The sequence below is a fragment of the Equus przewalskii genome, chromosome 10, assembly GCF_037783145.1.
Source record: "Equus przewalskii isolate Varuska chromosome 10, EquPr2, whole genome shotgun sequence".
In the NCBI taxonomy this organism is placed as follows: domain Eukaryota; kingdom Metazoa; phylum Chordata; class Mammalia; order Perissodactyla; family Equidae; genus Equus; species Equus przewalskii.
This window is the reverse complement of record NC_091840.1, coordinates 54,120,805-54,148,265: the sequence shown is the minus strand read 5'-3', so window position 1 is coordinate 54,148,265 and position 27,461 is coordinate 54,120,805. Positions and strand designations below refer to the sequence as shown.

At 42.3% G+C, this 27,461-nt stretch overlaps 1 protein-coding gene across 12 annotated transcripts in view; it reads right to left on the bottom strand.

Annotated features, from left to right (window-relative positions):
• Window positions 1-27,461, bottom strand: part of DNAH9 (dynein axonemal heavy chain 9) — a 313,704-nt gene that overhangs the window by 35,076 nt on the left and 251,167 nt on the right. For 7 of the 12 annotated variants that reach the window (XR_011523198.1, XR_011523197.1, XR_011523199.1 and 4 more), the window contains 5 exons: window positions 26,359-26,481; window positions 18,256-18,449; window positions 15,934-16,082; window positions 3,461-3,588; window positions 612-839 (listed from right to left, as the gene is read on the bottom strand). Coding sequence is in view for 8 of the 12 variants with exons in the window: in XM_070561093.1 (XP_070417194.1) it covers window positions 612-839; window positions 3,461-3,588; window positions 15,934-16,082; window positions 18,256-18,449; window positions 26,359-26,481 (822 nt within the window). In the remaining 4 variants the exon portion in view is untranslated. Of the gene's footprint in view, window positions 1-611; window positions 840-3,460; window positions 3,589-15,686; window positions 15,844-15,933; window positions 16,083-18,255; window positions 18,450-26,358; window positions 26,482-27,461 lie in introns of those variants that run through there. The other 5 variants (XR_011523200.1, XM_070561098.1, XM_070561094.1 and 2 more) reach the window with 4 other exon arrangements.

Here is a 27,461-nt window from a genome sequence, read left to right as displayed (position 1 = left end):
ACACAGATTCCTGGGCCGCCCCCTCCACCCCCAACCCCAAGTTTCGGACTCAGGAAGTCTAGGGTGGGACCTGAGAATTTGCATTTCTAACAGGTTCTCAGGTGATGCTGCTGCTGCTGGTCTGGGGGCCACAATGGAAGAGTCTAAGACATGGTTACATTCCCAGTCCAGATCCCCACTATCTGATGCCTGGATTATTTGAATCCTTGATATTCAAGATGCATGCAGATGTCAACTGTTATCATCTAAACAAGGGCATCATCCCCCTGCTTGAAGATAGTTTGTGTGGCCAATAAGTGTGTGACCAGTATATCATATCAATGAGATTCATAGCAACATGTCCTTCTCCATCTTGGAATATTTAGTTAGCATATAGACTTGCAGAAAGTTCCCCCATAACTCTTGCCAAAGAAACTCTTGCCCTAAACTTAGATTCCCCAAGTGTATCTGGGAATTGAGAGCTGAGAGCTGTACTCAGTGGGCACTGGCTGGGCATTGCTCCAAAGCGCAAGTGACACCCCACTCCACCCCCAACTGCAGGTTCTTCTCCCATCTGGCTTGAATCAGCTCTTTGTAAGGTGGGGTGCTCATCTTCCCTCCCTGGGCTGTACCTGAGAGAAGTTGTCCAGGGCCTTGTGCAGGTTGGCATGCATGCCCGTGGGAGGCTCATTGGTGATCTTAATGGAGTTCTCCAGGATGCCCTGGGGGATGATGTGGCTCTCAGGGGAGGCCGCAGGCTCTGCACTGATGAAGACCCTGAACTCTGGGTGGCTGTTCTCGCTGTGTTCCTCCAGCTTCTTCTCCAGGGTGCTGAGCCACTTGGCCACCAGGTGAATGTTCTGGTGGGAAGGAAGGACCCCCCCGCCAATGCAGGCATATGCTCAGTTCTGTTAGCATAAACAGTTATCAGGAAGCCATCTAGAGCAGGGACCTGGTCTTAGCTTCAAATAAATCACATCATAGCATGAATCTTGGGATGCCCAGTAATGGGGACTTCCTAGTATCCTATAATTGAATCCTATCCCTTGATATCTTAAGTCTCTCTAGCGCCATGTTCTCAAACTTGACTACACATTGGAATCCCATGCAGCGCTTGTTAAAACAAAGGTCCTTGGGCTCCACTCCAGAGGGTTCGATTCACCAGGTCTAGGATGGGGCCCGAGAGTCTGCATTGCTAACAAGTTCCCCAGTGATGCTGATGCTGCTGGTCTGGGGGCCACACCCTACATGGTGACATTCCAACTCCAGATCCCCTTCTCTGACACCTGGCTTATCTTAACTGTTGATACTAAAACGTGGGGCCCTTGGACCAGCAATGTTGGCATGACCTGGGAGCTGGTGAGGCACGCAGACTCTTGGACCCCACCCAGACGTACAAAATCAGTGCACTTTAAGAAGATCCTCTAGTGATTTGCATGCACACTGAAATTTGAAAAGCACTGATTTAGACTCATTGCAGCTAGCTTTCCTTCCTCTCTTCCCCTCTTCAAACTATTCCGCTAATTGATGCCAAATTTATCTTCCTAAAACACACTGAGACATGGCTGCTCACACAGTGGGAAGGCTCCTTACTCCAAGCCCAAGCTCCTCTGTGTGGGTCTTTGAGCCCTTCTCCTCCCGCCATGGGATTCCTATCTGTCTGTGTGTCTATCTAAACCTACATTTACGTCTTAGCACTACTTTGTGGAATGCACCTTTCACTTTAATAAAAATAGTCACTTTGCTTCATTGCAATGTTTCGTTATGATGGATAGATAAAAGCTCCTCCATAAATATTTTAGGAAGCCTGCTCACAGAGCCTTAAACACACAGATCGGCACAGAGTGCAGTAACTGGGCCCGAGCAAGCAGGTCTCCAAATGCTGCTTTCTCCTCTATGGGATGAGAAACAACAATGATATTTGCCATACTTGTTTCACAGAGCTGCTGCAAACAACTGAAGGTATCACATTTGAAAGGGCTTTGTAAACTGTAAAACGCTCTGTAAGAGTTAGTAGTGGTTGATGTAATGAAAATTTGCTCAATTAAAGAATTCATTTATAGTCACTCCACCGGAGTGGAGAATTTAGGGGTTGCCTGGAGAACCAGGGTTCTGCCAGCCAGGCAGTGCCAGTGACCCACCACTGAGTAACTGCTACTTCTGCAGGAGTTCCAATTCTGAGTTTAATCTGGAGAGCTCTCAGAAATCACAGCAGCACAAGACGTGGGGGTCCTGAACAGCTGGTAGGTGCTGGGGGAGGAAGCACCCTCGTTCATTGTCTGGGTGGCTGGGTTCCCTAAGGAGCTAGTGCCCAGAAGGCAGTCTCTTGGGCAAATGAGCCTGAGACAGTTGGGGAGGTCACACTTTCCCAGCAATAAGTGGATCATCATGGGAGGAAGCACAAATCCCAGCTGTCATCATCTTTTCTCCTGAGATTCCCACTGTTTCTGGAAAAAAGGTCCCAGAGAACAGCAGCTTCCTCAGCTGCTAGGCTCTGAATAAATAATAGGATAATTAAGGGTGAAGACCCAGCAGCAAGAGGTGGTTCAGCGAGTGGCCAGGGGACAGAGGAAGGTCTTGATAATCAAAGCTGGGACCGGATGGGAGTGGCTGTTCTTTTCATTTGTTTTTTCTTTCATTGATGCCTTCGTTGATTCTTCCACCCAACAGATTTTGTTGAGTGTCTACTACATTCAAGGTAGCGTACGGGGTGCTGAAAGGTAAATAGGGAACATCTCTTTCCCTAAGGAATGTGGTGACGGGCACAGTCATATAATAAATCACTTCAACACAGCCACGGACGCTCTAGTAGAGGTGGTTGTAGGGTGTTATAGGAGAAAAGAGGAGTAAGCCACTGGTTCTGCCACCACCTCAGCATCCATGCAAGTTACATAAAACAGGAATCGGAGAACAGACCATGACAGAAGAGGGATAGCCTCTACGTCCTGTAAGCGTTCAGTGAAATTACCAGCAGTAGGTGTTCTGGATTTCCAACCACCAACATGAGCTCTCCATGAAGAGGTTAAGTTCTAGTTATACACGTCACATTCTAGTCACACATGTAAGGAAGAGCATACAATGCATAACACAATAAGAAAGTACAGGAGAGGAAGGTTCTGTGAAATGCATGGGAAGAGAACAGAAGCTGAAAAAATCCAGCCGCCATGGACTTCAACTGAATGGCAACTTCCTGAGCGTGCATCAAGCTAGGACTTGCCTTCCTTTTGTAAGTAGAGCCATTGAAACTAGAGAGTGGCAGGAGCTTGTGAGGAGCGGGGAGAAGAAGAGCTGTTGGGGGTGGGGTGAGGATGAGAACATACGAGGCAGGAGAAATGGAGAGTAGATTAGGAAGTGAAGGGACAGGAGTGTGAAGGGAAAGGCAGGAGAGAGAGGAAGAGAGGACGCGGGAGTCCAGAAATGTGATTGAGGTCCAGACAGGTATGGGATCAAGGGTGACCCGATCAGGGCAGAAGAGACATACCTGCAAAATAACCCAGTGACCTTTCTTGGCAGCTAGGTCCAGCGCGGCCTCAGCCACTACCTCCTGTCCTTGCCCCAGAGACACGTTGTGAAAGTTCCGATTGTTGAAGGTGTACCCAAGTTTTTTACCTAAAAGGAGTATGGAGTTGTCATTATTATCTCCTGTGTCTAATGATCTGTGTTGTTTGACGTTCAGAGGGAAATGCACACTTCCATATCGCTCCTCAAACACAGGCATGCCTGAACCCAGACCCCAAGCCTCTCACACTGACGCTTTTCCCTCACAGCGCGGTGGGGGGCAGGCAGTGTGCGACATTTTCCAGCTTTCTGTCCCCAAATAAACGGAAGCACTTGTCTAGACCCAAGGTGCTTCACCCCTCGCTCCTCACTTAATCCCCAGGAAGGGGTAGAGGTGCTGCTGCTCTTCGGTACAGCTCCCATTTGAAGGCCCGGCATTGGTCCGCCACTTGAGACAGCGCAGATGTGAAAAGGCTCAAAGCGGAGCAAGCACGTGGCTGTGGCCCCTTCTGACTTGCTCCGTCCTCTGAATTGCTATTTTCCCTGGAACTTTACTGGGAGGCATGGCCAGTAGGGGCAGGATTCAGGCAGCTTTAGCTTCCTGTGCTTTACTCCATAGTAACCTCCTTCCCTGTTATTCCCAACACATAGAAACATTTTATCTCATCATTTTGCATGAATTAGAATGAAGAGAGGCAAGAGGCAAGACAAGAAGGGGCTTGGGCGCATGGGTGTGAGTGTGCTGTGGGACGTATCTCGATAATGTCTGTTGGATGATGCTGGTGTTGGGCATGGAGTAACGGAACAGCTACACCAACATAAATCTCACGATCACATCACTGGAGCAAGGCCACTGCTCAGGAGTTGTTCTCCAAGCCCAAGAAAAACCACACACAGAAATGACCTTAATATACAGAACCACTTCCTTTTTTTCTTTTTTTTTAAAGATTTTTAAATTTTTCCTTTTTCTCCCCAAAGCCCCCTGGTACATCGTTGTATATTCTTAATTATGGGTCCTTCTAGTTGTGGCATGTGGGGCGCCGCCTCAGCATGGCCAGACGAGCAGTGCCATGTCCGCGCCCAGGATCCAAACCGGCTAAACCCTGGGCTGCCACAGCGAAACACGCAAACTCAACCACTCGGCCACGGGGCTGGCCCCTGGAGAACCACTTCTGCTTGGACATCAGCTATTAGTGCAATACAATAAAGTTTAGAGAAATTGCCTAATATTCTTTAGATGAAGGGATTATAAAAATGTATTATACTGTGAAGGAATCAATGGGCAATCTTTCCAGGAAGGTGAAGTACACAAGAGAAAACAGAAGAAATTGAAAAACAGAAAAAGAATAAAAACCTGTACTTAAAAATTGACTTTCAGGGGAACTAAAATTGAAGATGCGATTTGAGACTTGTGCAAGAAAATTTTAAAAAACCTGTCGACATTGGATATTTCTTTTAAACACTAAAAAAAGTATAAACTCTCTTTCAACTGGATAAGACAAAGCAAGATGCTGACTTTTTGTAGCGAGGAATAGTTATTACAGATTCAACTGAGATGAACCCAAGAAATACCCTTATTAAACAATAAATCCTAGCTGGCAATAGATTTGATGTCAGTTTTAGAACCAGAGATATAGACAACTTATTCTGGAGAAAATACCAGGACAAAGGTGCTGAGATTTTTAGATATCATCGGTGACATTGCTGCTCACAAAAGAACCTATTTTTTTTTTTTTATTAGCAAGAGAAGGATATGGGAAAAGAAGGGCTTAATGAAGACTAGTTTGAAATCTACAGACTCGAGGGACTGTTGGGGGCAAAGTCTAGCCCCGCACAGAGAAGCTAGATCAGTTTGCATTAATCTAGGCTTGAGGCATGACGACAAGGCTGAGGAGAAAGAAATGGATCTTGGAGATGTTGAGAAGCAGAAAAATTGATGGGATTCGCACAGACTGAACACTCAGCCAAAGATGACTGCACCTCCTTTTAGCCTTGTGATGTGCTGAGGCAACCTTGCAGAGTCCTTCCATTTGCAGCTGAGGCTCTCAAGATGCCTTCCTGGGTCATCAGCAAGCCTCTCCAGCCAGCTATGTTCTCTTGGGTTTTCATCCTTATACTGTTTGTGCTATGGCTTCCGTCCCTCCGCCCTACTGCCTTTAACTCATTTTCCCTTTCTGATCTTCCCTCTAACTCTCCATCTGGTGTGTCATCTGGACCATGGGCCATAGTAACATCTATGCGCCTTTAACATCCTCATAGCATGCTTCTTCAACCTCCAGCTTCTCTGAGGACAATGCAACTTCTGTGGCCCTCTCCCTAGTTCCACATACCCACGGGGCTGGGAGAAAGGGGAACATTTTTCTGGCCTTCTCTTGCTACTTGCAAGCTATTTATTCTCCACTCTCATGTAAAACTCTTTCTCTTTTAAAAACACATGCCATCTGGCTATATTGTCTACTAACTTTTAGGTGGTCTGCCTTGTACCAACTTCCCAGTGAGATTAACTTTTCTTAGGGGCTTTGGAACTTGGTTTAAAATCTTGCATACTTCCTGTCTCATCATTATCCTGGTAAATTTTAATGTCACTATGGATGATGCAGCCAACATCTAGCCTCATGCTCCCTCATCTTCAAAGGATTTAACTCTATGCCATTTCTGTTACCCATTTCCAATGGCTGCACCCAGGACTTCATTATCACTGAGATCAGCCCCATGTCTGAAATGTTACTCATTCATATCTACCCATGACTATCACTTCCTACTGTCTATATTGATTGCTGTCTTACTCGCTCCTCACCTATTCTACTTTCGTCAAATGTCCAGTCCATTAGCTCTTCTATTTTTTCTAATCTTCACTTTTATTTCTCTTATTTTAATATAAACCCAATAATCCTTAATTTGAGCCATGATCTTACAAAATCCTCAACTCCATTGACCATGCTATTTCTGCATCACCCAATTTTTATAAATCTTCAGTCTTGGACAAATCTAAGCGTTAATAGAAGAGAAAAATAATACATTTGGTGAATTGGAGCCACCACAAGTTTATGATTCTCAGCTTCAATGCTGTTTGGTAATCTTTCCATGTGTCCAGAAGTTGGCTACATTGCCCATTCCCTTCTTCCTTCAAACTTCCTAATGAACCCGACCCTTCTTATGCTCAGCAGTTTGCTTCACTCTCTAGTTTCCTGAGAAAACATATGCCATCGGGTGGAAACTCCTTCAATTCGCTGTCATTTTATCTGCATCTCTGTGCACCCCTATTATGTGTCTATCCCCGCACATCTCCATTTCAATGGAAGAGGTGCCCTCCTGCTGCCCATCCCTCATCTCTTCTCTAAATCCCATCTCTTCTCTATCCTCAACCTTTATCTCTCTAGTCATTCCATTCCCTGGCACATGAACAAATGAGTCTCTCTCAAGACAAGACATAATACTCAGCCAATCTTGAAGCTGAGGCAATCTTGAAGATTGCCCTTGCTCCAACCTAGCCAACTTTCAACTGACTCTTAAAGAAAAAGAATGGGGCCAGGAACAATTAAAAAGAGACTCTAAGCCAAGTGTTGATAATCTGGCTGCAAAGACACTGAACTGAAAACTGCTTCTTTGAACACACCTGGTAGCAGGCCTACAAAAATCTAAGCTCGTAGTTCTGACGGCACCTGGAAAGAGAAAAAGGAGGCAGTGGAACGCAGAGGTGGGACATACAGCTTCTTTCTGATCACAAAATGGAAATAACAGAATTCATTTCGTCAAAGCCAGCTCACTGGACAAAGGAGGATTGAGACCAAGCAAGATCATGCTAGAGTCAAGTGAAAGAAAGACCAGAGGAGATGCCTGCGTAAGGGCAGAAAGTGGAGGTCCTTTGCTGGGAGGGCCAAAGACGAAGCTATGCTTTGAAAGAATGTGACAAAAGGATGCAAAGGAAGGAGCAAACTGAGCTGCCTCAAAGCACAAACGAATCATCGTCATCATTATAATGCTGTACAGCGCTACCGTACTTTTAATGTTTCAGAGCCTCCTCACATCTGAGGTTTCATTTTTATCATCGCAGTAACCCCAGGAGGAAGGTATAATGGATGATTGGAAACAATAGCTGATTGCTTTTAGATGAAGCAAAAGCAAAAATAAATGTACAAATAAGGAAGCATGGCTCATTCAGGAAGAAGGTGATGAGAAAAAGAGAGAGGAGGAGGGTAAAATTAAAGCGTTGTTAAGGGATTCATCTGGAAAGGCAAAAAGGAAAGCAGTGTGGGTAGGTGGTGGTAGGTTTCATGTTAAAACAGAGGCCAAGAAAAGTGGACGGAATTTCTTCTTACTTCTCTTCCTCCTCCTCTCCCACCCCCTCCTGCTTCTTCAAAGTTGTTGAGGAAGGAAAATCCTGGGGGAGACTAAGAGACACAAAAGTGCCAGAAAAGCATAGATTCCTAATTAAGGGTCAGTGGATGAGCTTAAGGGGCTTAGAGAACTCCCAAAATCATCTACAGAATTTTGCTTGTCTGTAGGTTCATGCATTTGAGGGTTGTGGTAGTGGAATGAGGACAAGGGAACAAATCTTTCTTTTGACTTTCAGAGTTTTAAAACCCTACCCAATATTAAGAACTGCCATGACGAAACAAAGGGATAGAGAAATGAAGGAGTTAAGAACACAACTCTTAAGAACATAAATCACATACTCAAAGATGGGAAAGGATACCAAGCTTTGTAGAGTCTAAATGGAGTAAAACAGTGAACTGTCTGATATAGAGACTCTGCCCAAACACAGAGATAGTTAGTTTACCTAATAAGCTGGGGCTAGGGGAAATAGGGGGAAGTGTTTGAGTCCGTCATGCGAATTCCAAACTTGAGAATAGGAGCCATCAGGCCAACTATTAGATCCAAGATGCAGAAAACATGGATGTCACCAGAGTATATGTTCTAAATGGGTGAATTAGAAAATAAATCAAACCATCAAGAAGGCAGGGAAGGAGGAAGAGAGAGAGAAAGAGGCACAGGTGCCTAAGTAATCTCTAGCTGATGAACAGCAATATTGCCTCTGGTAAGGAAATATGCGATAAGATTAAGCCAAGGGCAGGGCTGAGAGAATGTATTCAGAGACAAATAACCAATATGGGTCAGGGAGGGGTCAAGCTTGCCCGAAATGACAGAAAACTTCAAACTACATGATGCAATAGTCAGAGGTCAATTGGTAAAGAACAGTAGGAAATTGCTCATAAACAGGGTATATAAAAGCTTCCAAAAAAGAAAATATTGAATAAAAATGAGGAAACTAGATTTGTCAAAATGAAAGGAATAAAACTTCCAGGAGACAGAAGGAATGTAGAACTCTGTAAAAGAGTGAAAGTCAACAATAACTTAGCAATGACAATTCCGATGATACTCATTCATCATTTGTTTGTTAATTCATTCCACAAATATTTACTGAGCACTCCTCTGTGCCAGTTAGGCTATTAGGCAGTGGTAAGAAAATGATGAGCAAGATAACATGGTTCCTGACCTTAAGGATCTTAGTGACAAGCAGGTAGGCAAACATAAGTTAAAATTATAAAAGAAGGATTTAAGTAGAATTGTACTAAATGCTCTGAAGCAAATATACGTATATGGGGAACCAACTGGCTTGTGAGGAGAGGTCAGGAGAGGTTGATAACTGCAGGATGAGTAGGCATCGGATTGTTGAAGAGTTGGGGAGAAGAATTTCAGATACAAGTAACCGCTTGTGAAAATGCCTTGGGTCAGGAAGGCCCATGCTGTGACTGAGGATCCTAAAAGGGCTGTGTGGCTGGAGGAGAGTGAGCTTGGGGGAAGGTAAGATCCAGGGCTGGACAGAAAGGCCGGGCCAAGCAGGCCACATAGACCATGTTAACGTTATTGGACCTTATCTTAGGAACAATGGGAAGCCGCTAGAGAGTTTTAAATAGGAGAGTGACATGAGATTTAGCAAGATGACTCTGGCTGCAGAGTGGCAAAAGACTGCAGGCAGGGAAAGAGTGTGGATGAGTCACGGGACTCAGACTACAGTAGGGAGGCAACAAGGAAGATAGAAACAGACTGATTTGAAACATACTTAGGAAGTAGAACCAATAGGACTAAAGATGGTTGGTGGTGGAGGAGGCGTCTAGGGCAATTGCTTCCCAGGTTTCTGGCATGAGCAACTTGGTGAATGGTGGTGTCATTTACTAAAAATAATAGAGCAACATTTCCGGAGATAAAGAAAGGTACGACTCTTCCACTTGAAGTGGCATGCTGAGTGCTGAACAGATGAATGAAAAAGACCCACACCTAACACACACAGCTCATGAAACTTCAGAATACAAAGTAGAGAGATGATCCTAAAGTTTCCAGGGTTAAAAATATGTCACCAATAAAGAAACAAGGAGAGAATAGCATCCTACTGGCACATGCCCTCTCATGAACAAAACTAATATATAGAAGACAATTGAGCAATGTGGACACATTCCAAGTAAAAATCATTTTGGACCTAGCAAAACTATCAAATGGGTAAAATTGAAGCCTTTTTAGACACCCAAGGACTCAGAAATTTTATGTCCTGTGATTCTTTTCTGATGAGTTATGCCAGCAAAACTAGGGTAAAAATTCAAAATAAAAGACATGAGATACAAACATAGTAGAACTAAGCCAGAATATAAAGAAAATAAGTCCCAGGATGATAATTTCCTAGAAGGTTAAAGTGTAATTTATCTATTTCAGAACAGAATGTAAGTGGGCTCTAGGTAAAGCATTTTCAAAAAGAGTAAAGTGGATTCCATTCAATGTATAGAATGAATAAGAAGTGTGAGATATTAGTGATGACAGCAAAGGAGGCATTTGTTTCTTCTCCCAAGAACAAAAAAAAGCATTTAGAAACTCCAGAAAAACTAAAAACTATCTAAGAAAACTATCATCTAAATATGAAGCAAACTGACATTTGAATCTTTATCCTGAGAACATTTACCTTTGAGAGACCCCTGAAGATTATGGCATTGGAACCATAAAGAAGGAAATGTAATCCTAGCACATTTTTTGCCTCTGTAGTGAATAATATGTATATATTAATTATGATGTAAATGCTGTTTATTGGTTTTCAAATATTATAATTAGCTCATAGACTAGGCATTAATAAAATTAATAATGGTAACAGAGTAGAATAAATATATATTTATCCTTGACTGTGTAAAAATAAAAGCATAGCTGATACAAGTTAGAAAACAGAAGCCTCAGCTTACATAGAGGAAAGTCAAGAGAAATTATCTAAAATTCATGGAATAAAAAATTGAGTTTTAGTAACAATATTTAAGTTAACAAAGTCAACAGAGGAGCTAAACATTTTAATATAGATATCAAAATTTGGGAGGTATTTGCAACAAATTAGAAAATTTAGATGAAATGGACAAACTTCTAGAAAGAAACAAATTACCAAAACTGACTCAAGGAAAAATAAAAAATCTGAATAGACCTATAGTAAGTGAAGCAAGTGAACCAGTAATTTAAAAACTTCCCACTAACAACAGCTCAGGCCTAGGTGGCTTCACTCCTGAATTCCACAAAACATTCATGAAGAACTAATACTAATTCTTCATAAAATCTTCCAAAAAATAGAAGAGAAAAGAACACTTCCAAACTCATTCTGATGTATAGATTACTAGTATTATCCTGATACCCAAGCCAGACAAGGACATCACAAGGAAAGAAAACAACAGGTCAGTATCCCTTGTGAAAATAAAAGTAAAAATCCTCAAAAAAATATTAGCAAATTTAATCCAGCAACATATAAAAAGGGTTATACACCAGGACCAAGTGGGATCCCAGGAATGCAAGGTTGGCTTAACTTCCAAAAATCAATTAATGTAATGCACCATATTAATAGAATAAAGGACAAAACAATATTATCATCTCAATGGATGCAGAAAAAGAATTTGACAAAATCCAACACATTATCATGATATAAGGAAAAAATTCAACAAACTAGGAATAGAAGGCAACTTCCTTAATCTAATAAAGGGCAATCTACAAAAAACCCACAGCTAATATCATACTTAATGGTGAAGACCGAATGGTTTTCCCCTAAGATCAGGAAGAAGACAAGGATGTTCAAACTTGCCACTTCTATTTAATATTGTGTTGGAAATTTTAGCCAGGGCAATTAGGCGAGAAAAAGAAATAAAAAGGCATCCAGATTGGAAAGGAAGAAGTAAAACTATCTCTATTCATAGATAACATGATCTTGTATTCATAAAATCCTAAGGAATTCACTAAAAAACTAGGAAAACTAATAAACAAGCTCAGCAAGGTTGCAGGATAGAAGATCAATATACAAAAATCACTAGCAATGAACATTCCAAAAATGAAATTAAAATAATTCCATTTACAATGGAATAAAAAAAAAAAAATATGTAGGAATAAATGTAACTAAAGAAATGCAAGACTTGTACATCAAAAACCACAAACCACTGTTAAAAGAAATGAAAGACGATCTAAACAAATGGAAAGACATTCTATGTTCATGGATCGGAAGACTTAATATTGTTAAGACAATACTCCCTAGATTGATCTACATCTTCAATGCAATTCCTATTGAAATCCTAGCTACTTTTCTTTTTAACAGAAATTGACAATCTTATCCTAAAATTTATAGGGAAATGCAAGAGACCTATAGTAGCCCAAATAATCTTGAAAAAGATGAAATTTGATGGACTCACACTTCCTGATCTCAGGAGTTAATACAAAGCTATAGTAATCAAGACTGTTACTGGCATACAAATAGACATATAGATCAATGGAATAGAATTAAAGAGTCCAGAAATAAACTCTTACATTTATGGTCAATTGATTTCCAACAAGGGTACCACGGCAATTTAATCAGGAAAGAATAGTCTTTCTAACAAATGCATGAGATGCAGAGAAAACTGGATATCCACATACTAAAGGAGGAAGTTGGTCCCCTTCCTTACTCCATACACAAAAATTAACTCAAAATGGATCATAGGGGCCAGCCTGGTGGCACAGCGGTTAAGTGCGCACGTTATGCTTTGGCGGCCCGTGGTTTGCCGGTTCTGATCCCTGTTGCGGACATGGCACTGCTTGGCAAACCATGCTGTGGTAGGTGTCCTACATATAAAGCAAAGGAAGATGGGCACAGATGTTTGCTCAGGGCCAGTCTTCCTCAGCAAAAAGAGGAGGATTGGCAGCAGATGTTAGCTCAGGGCTAATCTTCCTCAAAAAAAAAAAAAAAAAAAAAAGGATCATAGACCTAAATGTAATAGTTAAATTACAAAAGTCTTGGAAGAAAGCATAGAAGAGTAAATCTTTGTGATCTTGATTTGACAATGGTTTTTTAGATGCAATACCAAAGCACAAGTGATCAAAGGAAAGAATTAGATAAACTGGACTTCAAAAAAATTGATAACTTTTGCGCTTCAAAGGACACCATTAGAAAAGTGAAAAGAAAACCCACAGAGTAGGATAAAGTATTTGCAAATCTTATATCTGATAAGGAGCTTGTATCCAGAATATATAAAGAACTCTTACAATTCAACAATAAAAGGACAACTCAATTTAAAAAAAAATGAGCAAAGGGTTTGAATAGACATTTCTCCAAAGAAGATACATGAATAGCCAAGAAGCACATGAAAGATGATTAAAATCATTTGGAAATGCAAACGCAAACCACAATGAGCTACTACTTCATACCAATTATAGTGGCTATAATGAAAAGATGGAAATAGGAACCCTCACACATTGCAGGAGGGAGTGTAAAATGGTGCAGCTACTTTGGAAAACAGTTTGGCAATTTCTCAAAAAGTTGAACGTAAAGTTCCCATTTGACCCAGAAATTTTACTCCTAGATATATGTTCAAGAGACTTGAAGACATGCCCACTTTTACATGGATGTTCATAGCAGTGTTATTCTCAATAGCCAAAAGAGGAATGAGCCCCAAAGTCCATGAACTGATGAGTAGATAAATGAATTGTGGTATAGCCATAAAGGACTATTATCCAGCCATAAAGAGGAATGAAATTCTGACATATGCCACAACATGGATGAACCTTGAAAACATTATGCTAAATGATAGAAGCCAGCCACGAAGGAACACATGGTGTATGATTTCATTTACAGGTAATTTCAAGAACAGGCATATCTTTAGAGACATAAAGCAAACTGGTGATGACTAGGCTGGGAGATGGTGGGGTGAAATAGGGAGTGATTGCTAATAGATAGAGTGTTTTCTTTGAGGTAGACAAAATTTTCAAAGATTAGATTGTGACAGTTGCATCACCTTGTGAAAATATTAACAAACATTCAATCGTATATTTTAATTGGGTGAATTGTATGGCAATTATACCTCAGTAAAACACTTAAAAACTTGAGAGAAAGAGGAGAGTTTTTGTGGGCAGTTATTGGAGCTAAATTCTTACTTTTCATATCAGGGAATAAATAGATACCTATAATTGATAAATACAGAAATAGTGATATAAGATTATTAACAGGAAGTAGAGAAGTAACTACAGGAGGACTAAATTCAGAAATGGGCAAAAGCACAGGGTCTGAGCAGTGGGTCCGAGTATGGGGAGGCTGGAGCTGGGAACTGTTGCTTTTCATTTTAAATTCTTTATTATCTATATTAAGAAAATATGCGCAAGTATTACTTGAAATTTTTAGAAAACTACAAAAATACACTCTACGTTAGCGAATAAGATAATTCTTTCCCTTATACAGATCTTATCCATTCTTTAGGGCCAAATTAGCTTCATCTCAACTACCCACAAACACCAGGCATATGCTATGTAGTCTTTTCATTACATAATGAATAGATTGCTCACGGACTTGTATTACCTGGTCTGGGTTCTTACCCATAAAGTCCTGGCTCTATAAAACCCTGTTGGGTCTTTATTTAACTTTGTAAAATGTGGTAGTTTTGCTAGTTTTATAGTTTTGATTAATTAGTCATCCATTTGCTCATTCTTTCATTTAACATATATATTTACTGAGTACCCATCACAGGAAATACACAGTGCTAGGAACTGGGGATACTATGGTGAAAAGAACACCTATTCCCAAGGCTCTCTCACTCACATAGGAAGACACAATAGTCACTAGACAATTGCAACGGGATATACATAAAGAAGGGTGCCCTAGGAGCATGTGGGAGGGGACCCTCACATCTTGGAAGTCAGGTAGGTCTTCCTGGAGGTGGTGACACTGAAATGGGTATCTGAAGGATGAGTAGAGGCTAGCCTGGTGAAGGAGATGTGAGAGGGGAAGCAGCATATTGGGGAGAAAGGAATGGCTGCCATGTAGAGTGCAAAAGAGAGGAGAAGGGAAATGTGAGCAGAATAATGAGCCCCCAAAGACGCCCATGTCCTAATCCTCAGAGCCTGTGAATATGAGACTTTACATGGCAGAAGGGACTCTGCAGCGTGATTAAATTAAGGACTTTGAGATGGGGAGATTATCCTGGATTATCTGAGTGGGCCCAATAGAATCATAGGGCGTCCTTATGAGGAAAAGAAGGAGGCAGTGAGACCCATTTATGACTTCTGACCTCCAGAACTGTGGTCAATAGACAATAAATGTAAGAGTGTTTCTGGACTCAATTCTATTCCATTGATCTATATGTCTATTTGTACGCCAGTAACAGTCTTGATTACTACAGCCTTGTATTAACTTATGAAATCAGGAAGTGTGAGTCCACCAAAATTGATCTTTTCCAGATTGTTTGGGCTTCTATAGGTCTCTTGCATTTCCATATAAGTTTTAGGGTAAGTTTATAAATTTCTGTTAAAAAAAGAAAGTAGCTAGGATTTCAATAGGGGTTGCATTAAAGATGTAGATCAATCTAGGGAGTATTGTCTTAACAATATTAAGCCTTCTGAGCCATGAACATAGGATGTCTTTCCATTTGTTTAGATCTTCTTTCATTCTTTTAACATTTTCATTTCTTTCATTTATTTTAACAGTGTTTTGTAGTTTTTGGTGTACGATAATAAATTTGTGTTATTTTAAGCCTTTAAGTTTGTGGTGATTTGGGACAGCAGCAATCGGAAAGTAATAATGGAAAGCAGCCTGGAGAAATAGGGAGGGACAGGATGACAAAGTTCCCTGTAAGCCACAACAAGACGCTTGGACTTTATTCTGAGGGCAAGAGGAGGCTGTGAAAGGATCGGATTTGCATTTCAAAAAGTATGCTCCAGTTCCAGTAAGGGGGATGGGTGGGTGGCGGGACAAGGACTCCTCAAGAATCTGCTACTGTGGATTCTACCTTATGTAGCCCAGAGAGGTCCTTTCTCTGGTGATGGCCCCCTGGTGTTGGTTCAGCAATGACCCGGACTTCCGTACGGTTAGCAGATATAGAGTATTGTACAATGAGCCTCGAGTCAGAAAAAGAGAAACCAACAGACACAATGAGTGAAACTTCTTGGGGTTGGTGCAGCCTTGGCTGCGAGATGAAGTTTTCTCACCTTGATTTTCCACATCCTTCAGTGGGTCCACCCCTGGAGACAGGATAAAAAACATGGGAGTGGCTGGTCCTGATTCCTCGAATGAGGTTGCAAAATCTAATGCTCTTCCCACCACGTATTTGCTTCCTAACTTCTCCTCAACAAAGTCTCTGCCAGAAAAAAAAGTACACATGTATATCAGTCACAAAATAATAACAATGGAGAAATGGAGGCCGATAGCAATGGAAGGATGGGCTCAAGGTCATGGACTCGGTAGTTACAGAGCTAGGACCGACTCCAAGTTCGCTACTTATTGATTAAATCAACACTTGGAAGCTTTGCTGCGAGTTGCCAGCCTGCTCACCAAGATCACAGTTCCTTCTGAATCCCCATCCATTCTAGCTGCCACTGACTCCTCTGTGAAGCCTGGGTGGCCTGTCACATCACCACCATCCATCAGAAGACCGCCAGGACCAATGTCTCTGAAAGCTTGCAGGCAGCTAAATCCTCCATACTTCATCTCCTGCGAGGCTCCCTTCCTGCCCAGGATTTAAGGCCCTCCAGTCTTCTATTCCCTCATGCTCTGTCGTTCTCTGTGTTCCCTTTCATCTCACTCCACTTACCAACGTTCCTTTCCAAAGTGTCCCATTTTATGCTAAACAAAACTTTGCAGCTGCAACCACTTACTGACTGTCCAGCCCAACTCCTGGCCTTAACTCTTCTGCAAGGACATTATTTCTCTGTAGCTTTCTCAACTGGGCTCCTTCTCCTCCATCTGACCTATCTCAGGATGGGGAGGTAGGATCGTGATCCTGCTCCCTTATGGCTGCTATTTCCAAACCACTACTTTCCCATTCTTGTGGCTCCATTGAGACAGTTCCCCTGGCTGTATCACCACTATTGTACATCAATGTCATCTATTGTTCCTTTGGTCACTCTGTTCATCCACCGAACACTTGGACACTTGGCTCATGGACTTTCTCTCCACTGGCCTGAGTGACATCAACATCCATGTGGATAGTCCTCCAGATTCTTAGCAATCTTCATTTCTTTCCCACTTCAGCCACCTGATTCCATGGCCACACTCTCAACCCTGTCATTACTTAGGAACTTTTTCTATACCTGAAACCATAAATGGAAACATCCCACTTTCTGACTAAACCTTCTATTAGCAATTTAGCAACTTATCCCTTCTCTGCCTATTCCTTGCCTCTATCGGTGCCACTACAAATGCAGGATTTGCAGTATTGTGGTCTCTCTGGGCTTTTGTTTATGTTTTTTCTTATCATTCTCTATTCTCTTCACTTCTTTCCTATCCAGTGTAGACTCCATGGCCTATAATTTCTTTTTTCAAAAAACTGTATTGAAGTTTAATTGACATACCATAAAATTCATCCATTTTAAGTATACTATTCAAGAATTTTTAATAAATTTACTGAATTGTACAATCTTGACCACAATCCAGTTTTAGAACATTTTCATGATGCCAATAAGATTCCACATGCCTACTTAGGTAATTCTTATTCCCAGCCTCCAGCCCCAGGCAACTACTAATCCACTTCCCATCTCTATAGATAGTATGACCTATGCCTTCCAATCATTCTCTTGCCAATATCCTCACCTCCCTTGCCTAACTCTTGTTCTGACACACCAACTTGTAATGACGCATGCTCTGGATCAACATAACTCTGAGTCTACCCCTCGGCTGTTGGATGCTGCTATAGAAAATCATCCAGTGGTGAAGACTGGCACCAATACAAATGCAGGATCTTAACTAGGTGAGCCCTCAATGCTGCTTGGAATTCTTTGAGTTTCCCTGGTCAGCCTCCTCTCCCATTTTTCACAGATCCTATTTCCAACTTTCCGCAATCTCCTCACATCTCTAACCCTGCCACCTCCCCTTTCACACAAACTTCACTGATGATCTTGCTTCTTCCTTCTCAGAGAAACTAGAAATCCTCAGACAAAATCCTGCTCAATTTCCTGTCATCTTTCTACCACTTTCACTACAGCTATACTCCTCTTTCTCTTCCTTCCTTGTGATAAAAGAGATGTTGTTCCTGTTAAGGATGATCCTTCCCTCTGTTCTCTGGATCCTATCATCTCCTACCACATTAGAGGTGACCAGAATTCTTCTCAATGCTGATACTGCTGAGTACATCTTTCCAAACTGTCCACTTCGATGTTAAGAAAATACACAGCAAAACAGAGCAACAGTTCTCATGGGATTTTGGATGTTGGTGCAAAGCCTCCTACTGCTATAAACACGAGACCTTTGTGCTCGGCTCTGCTGAGATTGCCCTACGCCTGTGCTGGGCCTCCCCGCCATCCCCTGTTCCCTACCGCATGGCGTAGGTCATCCGGTCAGGCCGCATGGCTCTCATCATGCAGAGGCGCTGCAGGGCTGTCTTGTTCTTCCACTCCTGTGGGAACTTCTCCTTCTCAGGATATTCTGATTCCACAAACTTCTTCCAGCTCTTGGCAGATCCCTCAATGTCCCGATCCAGATTATAGAATTCTTCCATCGATGAAAGTGCCTGGAAAATTTCGGAGAATCTTGCTCTAAAATGCGGTTTCTCCAGAAAGCTGTCATTCACCTTGCGTTGGGGGGGTCGAAGGACAAGATGATATGATAGACAGAATTCTGTCTCATTTATACTCTTATCTCGAGCCTTGGATCTGCCCCCAGGTAAACTCAAGGAAGAGGAAGGATTTTGATCATCTCACCTTCAGCAAATTGCCCCAATAATATGCAGGGTTTAGCAAACAAAGTGTTTGAGTTATTATTAGTAGCACAGACTGAGCAGCACCTGCCTACAGGGTATTATGTGGAGAAAGGGACCAGAAGGGATGCCATGATTTTTCTGGTCATGGAGAGCCGGACACTTTAAGTCTCTGACTCCTCCCTTTCATCCTCATACTCTGCCAGCAACTCCCATTAATTCTTCTCTCAAAATGTTTCCAGAATCACTGAGTTTGTGTTAATGCCAACTCTAAAATTTCCATGAGTTGCCTGTTTCCATGAGGATTAAGTCCGTCAGAATGGCTATAATTAACAAGACAGGAAACACTAGGTGTTGGAGAGGATGTGGAGAGAAGGGAACTCTCATACAGTGCTGGTGAGAATGCAAACTGGTGCAGCCACTATGGAAAACAGTATAGAGATTCCTCAAAAGATTAAGAATAGAACTACCATATGATCCAGATATCCCACTGCTGGGTATTTATCCAAAGAACTTGATAACGCAAAGGCATAAAAATACATACACCCTTATGTTCATCGCAGCATTATTCACAATAGCCAAGACTTGGAAGCAACCTAGGTGCCCATCAAGGGACAAATGGATAAAGAAGATGAGGTATATATAGACAATGGAATACTACTTAGCTATAAGAAACAATGAAATCTGGCCATTTGTGACAACATGGATGGACCTTGAGGATACTATGCTAAGTGGAATAAGTCAGATGGAGAAAGTCACATACTGTATGATCTCACTCATAAGCAGGACATAAAAACAATGACAGACAAACACATAGAGACAGAGATTGGATTGGTGGTCACCAGAGGGGAAGGGGAGAGGGGGAAGGGGGAAAGGGGTGATTAGGCACATGTGTGTAGGGATAGATTGTCATTAGTCTTTGGGTGGTGAACATGATGTAGTCTACACAGAAATCAAAATATATAATGATGTACAGCTGAAATTTATATAATGTAAAATTTAAATTAAAAAACATTAATGACAAAAAATTTTAAAAAATAAATGAGAATAAGTAAGTTCATTAAAAAAAAGAATTAAGTCCAAATGTGTAACTTGGTAACCAGATCTCTTCATTTACTGCTTCTCTCCAATCTACTCAGTTAGGTGGGTAGCCTACTTCCCTCCTACTCTGTCCAAGCATGCCTGCTCCCAACCTCGGAAATGTGCCAGACTCATTCCCTACTCAATTCCTTGTGCACACCACTTTCACCATGTGAGAAGGCCTGTTTGCTTCTCTCCCAAATTCCTTTTTTTTTTTTTTTTTAAAGATTTCATCTTTCCTTTTTCTCCCCAAAGCCCCTTGGTACATAGTTGTGTATTTTTAGCTGTGGGTCATTTCCAGTTGTGGCATGTGGGATGCTGCCCCAGCATGGCTTGATGAGTGGTGCCATGTCCGCGCCCAGGATCCAAACTGGCGAAACCCTGGGCCACTGAAGCGGAGCATGTGAACTCAACCTCTTGGCCACTGGGCTGGCCCCTTCTCTACCAAATTCTACTTCTTCCTTTTCTTCCTTTTCTTGTGCTGGTCATGACTATTATTTGCTAAGGTTCAGTTCAAAATCAGCAACTTCTTGCACGTTCATCTTCTCTAACCTAGAACACATAGCCCTCTCACGCTTCTTTTGAGGACCACTTAGAACTACTCACAGAGTTGCTATCTTTAAGAAAGAGACTGACTTAATTTTTAGATGTTTGACTACTGATAGCTTTTAAGTCTTATCTCTCCCTCTTCCTCTTCGGCTCCACATCTGGGAAGGCTGATAAGCAAGCTTAGGTTCTCCCTCCTATCGTGCTGGAAGGAAGTTGTACCATGCAAGGCCTTGCCCGTGCACAGGAACTCTCACCCTGGCCTCACTCTAACTATCATAAAAACTCCAAGGTAGTCTCCAGCAGGGGATCAGAATTGGCCACCTCAAAATGTGTCTCTTTGGCATTATTATTTTTAAGAACAAAAGACTCTGAAAGAGACTTTGACCTTCCCCCTAACTGTATAAAACAATTTAAGATAGAAGTTCTGTCCCCAGGACAGGCCATCACCATAGATAACTCTAGGTATCCAGTGAGGGTCCTTGCTAAGCCTACTCTTGTCAAAGTTTTGTTTACCAAACATTTTCTTTTGCATTTCCACATGAATTGCCTTCCTCCCCTTTGAAGACCCAAACCACTACCCCAACACCCTCCTTTGCCTTTAGCTGAAGACAATATTTAATCTGGCAGCTTGGACATTTTGGCGAGTGGCTCAGTCTTTCTGTGTCTCCCATGTATGCATGTTATAAAGCTTTGTTTGATTTTCTCCTGTTATTCTGTCTCATGTCAATTTAATTTGTAGCCCAGCCAGAAGGACCCAGAGAGTAGAGGATTTGTTTCCTCCCCTATACTCCTTTCCTAGCTGTCCCAAGCCATTTTCAGACTGCTTGGGAGCTCCCCTGCTCTCCTAGAAAGTCTCATTATGTGAGCAACAAACTTTTTCATACCCTCTTCTGTATGTGTGTGGCATCATCAGTCTTGACATCAGAACCAAATTCTGGGTGGGGCTCCATCCTGTTTCTTCAGTGTGCCCTCATGGGCATCACTCACTTAGACACTTAGCCACCTGCAGATATTTTCCATTCTTACTCAACTCTGCTTGTACATCTCATCTCTCCCATGAGATTAAAAGCCAAACTGTGTCCAAGCACCAACCACAATGCTAAGAATTTTAAGGAACGCATACATTTTGTAATTTAAATTCATCCATTCATTTGATACTTATTGAATGCCTACTGCATGCCAGGTACCTGGGAATACAAGGGTGAACAAAAAAAGACACATACCTTCAAGAAGCTCAGGATCCTACGCTAAAGAGAAAGAGGAGACGAGGGAGGGCTTAGGAGGTAAGTAGAATTCTGTTGGGCAGAGATAGAGGTCAAGAGAAGGGAAGGGCATTTTATGGGGAAGGATCAACAAGAGCCGAAGCCTGGGGAGCGGAGAGTGTGGGCCGTGGTAGAAAGCAGTGTGACTGCAGTAGGGATGTCTAATAGGTGACAAGGAGAAGGTAAAGCTGGAGAGGGACATACACACTTGACCTGGGCTTGCCTAGGCTCTTCTCTTGTGTGGATGAACACACATCCTGTCTTCACACGCCCTTTGACATGGCCTCTGTGGTTTCCCAGCTTCACCTGGAAAAACGCACCCTCATTCATGCTGAGAAGTGGTGTGGAGCGGTGTGTAGGATGGTGGAGGAGGCGCCAGGAGTTCACGTCCCAGTGCCACCTCTTATGGCTTAGGAGCCTGTTTTTAAACCTTTGCAGGCTTTGATTTTCTCATTTGGAGAATGAGGGCAAGTCATGGTCGTCTGCATAGCTCATATCTAACGCAGATGTAAGTGCTCTGAAGACATGAAGCCCTCCCTGTGCTTTCTCTGGGCTCCTATAGTTATTGAATTGCAATTGCTGGTTTGCTCGTCTGTTACTCCCACAAGATGGTGAGTTTCCTGCAGGCAAGAACTTAGGCATCTTTGTGTGCCTCAGGCCTAGCAGGCCGCTTGGCACGGAGGAAGTGCTCAATTAATAAAGTCTGACACCTGGGCAGCCCGCAGGCGGGCTCTTGACAGGCTGTGGAAAGCTGCAGCAGCTGTGGTTATTTCTCTCTGGGCTGAGGAATTAACCTTGGTCTTCTTTCAGGCAACCACGTCAGCCCTCTTCCCAGGTTGCACCACCGTTAACCCTTCTGCAGTCCCATTATCCCCTCTGGTGTCACCACAAAACTGAGCAAATTCCGCTGTGATCAGCGCTCCCAGCTGCCATGACTGGATCTGAAACACACTTTTCTTGAAGCTCTGGATTGAACACAGTTGCAACATTTAATGTTCCAAATGAGGAAAAGGGATTTCTAGCCTTCTAATAAGCTAAATGGAGATGACTAATTAACCTAATTACATTGGACTGTGTAGCAAAATACGACTGTGCTGAATTGGTACCCAGAGTGGTGGTGCGGGGCCTTTTCAAAGGCTAACGAAGGCGAGCATCGCGGAGGAGATTTTATAAAGGAGAACAGAACTTGCCCATTACCTTCAAGCTCAGCATTTGATGAGACTTACAAAATCCTTACAAAAGATAATAATAAAAGCAGTGTTTTATCACAAAGATTTCATTCATTACCTGCTTATTAGTTCTTCTGGGGAAACAAGGCAATCAACCTTCCTCATCAAATGGAATGTTTAAAAAAATTTTTTTATCATGTCCTATTCAATTATATTTATTTTGTTTCTTTAGGCTAAAATCCAACAGAACACTTAAAAACAGGCTTCATCAAAGGCTTCAAGACGTGCACTACACAGCGCATTGTGTTTCACCTGCTCACAGCCTGTACCGTGCTGGAGTTTGATGGGGCTGGACTTTGCTGCTCCACGTAACAAACCTCAGAGAGAGAGATAAAGCTTCCCTCATTTGCAAAGGCCTTTGAACAGCCAGATGAGCTTAGCCCACGAAACAAAACAAAAAAGCAAAGTGAGCAAAGTAAAGCAAACAACCCATTCTGTGAAAAGAAGAATGAAACTAAATTACACAGTAGCTTTTGAGTTGAGCTCCGTAAAATGAAAGCAGGAAAGAGAGCTTTTGAGTCACTCATTCTTTACGACTCTTGCTGCAGAGGGTTTTGTAGGATAATATAGAGACAGGAACTGCATTTGGCCCAACTGGACAACTCAAAATTCCTCCAAGGTTTTCCTTCTATGGACAAATTCTACAGGCACAACCCACATCAACCACAGCATGTATACACCTTATTGCTGGGTAATAATCATCACTATTTATGGGGGGAATTGTGTCCTCTGAAAAAGATATGTTGAAGAACTAATTTCCCAGACTCATGAATGTGACCTTACATTTGGAAATAGGGTCTTTGCAGATGTAATCAAGGTAAGATGAGGTCACTAGGGTGGACCTTAATCCATTATGGCTGGTGCTCTTATAAGAAAAGAAGAAGAGACACAAAGACACAAAGAGGCAACACAGCCATGTGAAGACCCCCGTGGAGACAGAGGCAGAGATTGGAGTGATGCTGCCACAAACCAAGGAATGCCTGGGGCTGCCTGAGGCTGGAAGAGGCAATGAAGGATCCTCCCCTAAGGCTTTGGAGGGAGCATGTCCCTGCGGACACCTTGCTGTCAGACCTCTGGCCTCCAGAACTGGGAGAGAATAAGTTCCTGTTGTTTTAAGCCACACAGCTTGTGGTACTTTGTTATGGCAGCTCAAGGAAGCAAATACAACAGCTATAACCACAACCATAAGCGTAACCATAACCAGCTTCCACTTCCTGAACATGTGTTTGACATAACCCTGTGAGGGAGGTATGATGACGGCCATTTTGCAGATAAGGAAACAAAGGTTCAGAAGAATTAGATAAAATGCCGGAGGCCAAACTCACTCAAACGTGACCTTGAATCCAGGAAGGTCTGACTCCAGAGCCTGTGGTAACTAGTCCATCTCTGTTGCTGTTCTAGTTCTGCAAATGGGCTCGTTCAGAACGGCTTTCCAGAATTTATTTCCATAAGAGCGTCAAACTGTGAGTCATTATTCTCAAGCTCTAGGCCATACTGTCCAACAAGTCTGCCCCCGGCCATATGTGAGTATTGAGCACATGAAATGTGACTAATGTGACTGAAGAACTGAATTTTTAATTGTATTGAATTTTAATTATTTTTAAATTTAGGTTTAGAAATTGGAACTTGCTTTAGTAATTAGAAAACTTTTAAGTATGTTTGGAACAACTTGGGTATGTAAATCAACTGTTTGAACTCTAAATTTTATGAAATCTAAATACATATCAAGTATTTCTCATGAAAATTTAGTACCTGAATTGAGAGAGTTTTAAGTGTAAACAATACACACCAGCATTCAAAGATTTACTACAAAAATATAAAATATCTCATTAATAATTTTTTATAACAATTACATATTAAAATGATAATATTTTGGCTACATTGGGTTAAAGAAAATATATTATTAAAATTAATTTCATTCATTTCTTTTTTGCATTTTTTAATGTGACTACTAGAAAATTCCAAATTCCATTTGTGACATGCATTATATTTCTTTTGGACAGTGCTGCTCTAGAGCGTGTCTACCCGTTCACGTCTTTGGTAGCCTGGAAAGCTGACAGTTCTCCACACATATGCCCTGCTTTTATTATAATTATTCTTAGGCATTTGGAACTTTGTGATTTTGGTTGGTGAATGGAGTTCTTCCTTGTTTCTTTCCCAATATATTTCTCATTTGCCAGATTGGCATGAAGTTAATAAATAGGAGTCAGGGATTATTATTAAGGTCAGGGATCAGCAAACTACAGCTGGCAGGCCCAATCTGCTCACCACCTGTCTTTGCAAATAAAGTTTTATTGGAACTCAGCCATTTCCTTTCGCTTACACGTTGTGTGTGACTTTGGCAGAGTTCAGTAGCTGTGACAGAATCTGGCTCTCAAAGCCTAAATATTTACTATGTGGTCCTGTACAGAAGAAATTTGTATGATTTATACACAGCCCTAAAGATAATTAAAAGAGGAGCTACAAACTCTGAAAAAGAAGTTAGAAAAAACTTTGGGTAATGGCAGCATGAGTGGAATTAGCCTCGAATTTCCTAGGATGCCTCCTTTGAAGAGGACAGCACGCACATTAATATTCAGTTCTGGGCTTTTGCTATAAAGCAAATCAACTTGGATGAATCTCAAGGGAATTATGCTGCCTGAACAAGCCAGTCCCCAAAGGTTACATACCGTATGATTCCATCTATATAACATCCTGGGAATGACAAAATTATAGAAATGGAGAACAGGTTAATGGCTGCCAGGCATTAGGAATTAGAGGAAGGAGGACGTTGTTGTGGTTATAAAGGGAACATGAAGGATCCCTGTAGTGATGGAATTTTCTCTATCTTCACTGGGGTGGTGATTACATGAACCTTTACACATGATAAGTTAACTACATACATATGCATGTTTGCGCACACACACAGACACACACACACAAGTGCATGAAAAACTGGTGAAATCAGAATAAGAGTAGTGGATTGTATCAACGTCAATTTCCCGGATGTGATATTATACTACAGGAATGCAAGATGTTACCACTGGGGGACACAGGGTACAAGGGATCTCTCTATTATTTCTTATCATTGCACGTGAATCTACATTATCTCAAAACAAAAAACTTGTGTGACCTCAGTGTCCTCATATGTTAAATGGGAACAAATAATACCCATTGCCCAGGTGAACGTGGGACTGCAACAGGGCAATGCATTTCTGAGGTGCTCGATGAATGTGAGCTGTCATTAACCACTGAGAATCCCAGGCGGGAATGCATCCCCTGCTTTGCGTCTGAGTTAGGAGTCACATGGAGAGGCCTGACAGAGAGCCAGCATCTGTCCTTTCATGGACGTGCTGTGGCAGCACCTCCACGCCAGCACCAGGGCCTCACAGAGGAGACCATATTCCAGTCCTGAGCTCTGGTAGCTGAAAGGAGCTCAGTGGAGTCGGAGAAGCTCGCAGGATCTTACTGTTCCCTCACACCCCAGAGGCAGAGCCCTCACACCAGCATGCACCTGCTCCTTGAACCCCAAAAGAGAGCCCCGCTGACTTCATGGGGACAAGGGTCAGGGAAAATCTCTCGAGAGATGAGAACTTGCCTTTTTTTCTAGGGGCCAATACTGACCTTGACGCCACCCCAGGCCTGATGGGAGAGGAACTCCACGGGACTGGTGACGCCTGTCTGCACCGGAGACTGCAGCAGGAAGTCCAACTCTGCTGCGCCAACCTCCTGGTTCATCAGCAGAACCTGCAGTGCGAAAGGACAACAACACTGTGCGGCTTTAGCGGGTGGTAGCCACAGGGTCCCGGAGATCTTTGGGCTGTCATTTAGGATAATTATGGCTGCTTCTAACACTGAAGCTTGCCCTTCTTTGGTTGTTGAAAAAGGGTGCAGTGGAAGAAAGTGTATATCTGTGCAAATTAATGTGGGGTCATCTATTTTCAGCCCAAATATCAGCATGACTTAAATGCGCATCAGGAGTGTCTATATATCTTGGTTCGTAAACATTTTATGTAATCAATCATAAATGCCATAGAGTGCATTTCTGCAATCTAATTGAGAAGATGACACATACAAATGACACGATTTGAGGAGAGTGTCAAAGTAATATATGAATATATGCAAAATAGACGTGCATGTGTGAATCAATAATGCTGACGGGGTTCCAGAATAGGGGAGTGACCGGCAAGCAGCGTCGGGGGGTTTAATTTGACTAACCTTTCTGTGAGTGGCTTGAATTGGGTCTTGGAGAAGCTAAGAGATGAGAATATTTAGACAGGAGGGGAAGGCTTTCCAGGGACAGGGCGATGCGAAGAGCAGGCTCTGGGAAGGGGAATCTGTGAGGTGTGTGCAGGGGTGGGTAAAGCATTTGGCGTGGTTGGAGCTAAGGATCCACACTGAGAGGTGCTCGGAAATTGTTCTCTCCACGTCAAACGGTGTTCTCTGCTGAGATGTTATAGATGGGAATGCTCACTAAGAAAAAATAATTTGGTCAATTTGAGGAAAAGGTCTTTAAGGAGAAAACAGCCTAGAAATAGCAGATGACACGGAGAAGCCCTTGTAAAATGAGGTTGAAATATTTATGAGGAGAGAAGAGTGAAAGCTAGGGGTGGAGCTTCCTTGGGGTCTGGGGGAAATGAGTGGCAGGAGGGAAGTTAGCCTATGCTGGGGCCCCAGCTCTTTTCATGAAGGCCAAGCTGTCATCCAGGCTGGAGTGGGGACAGAGG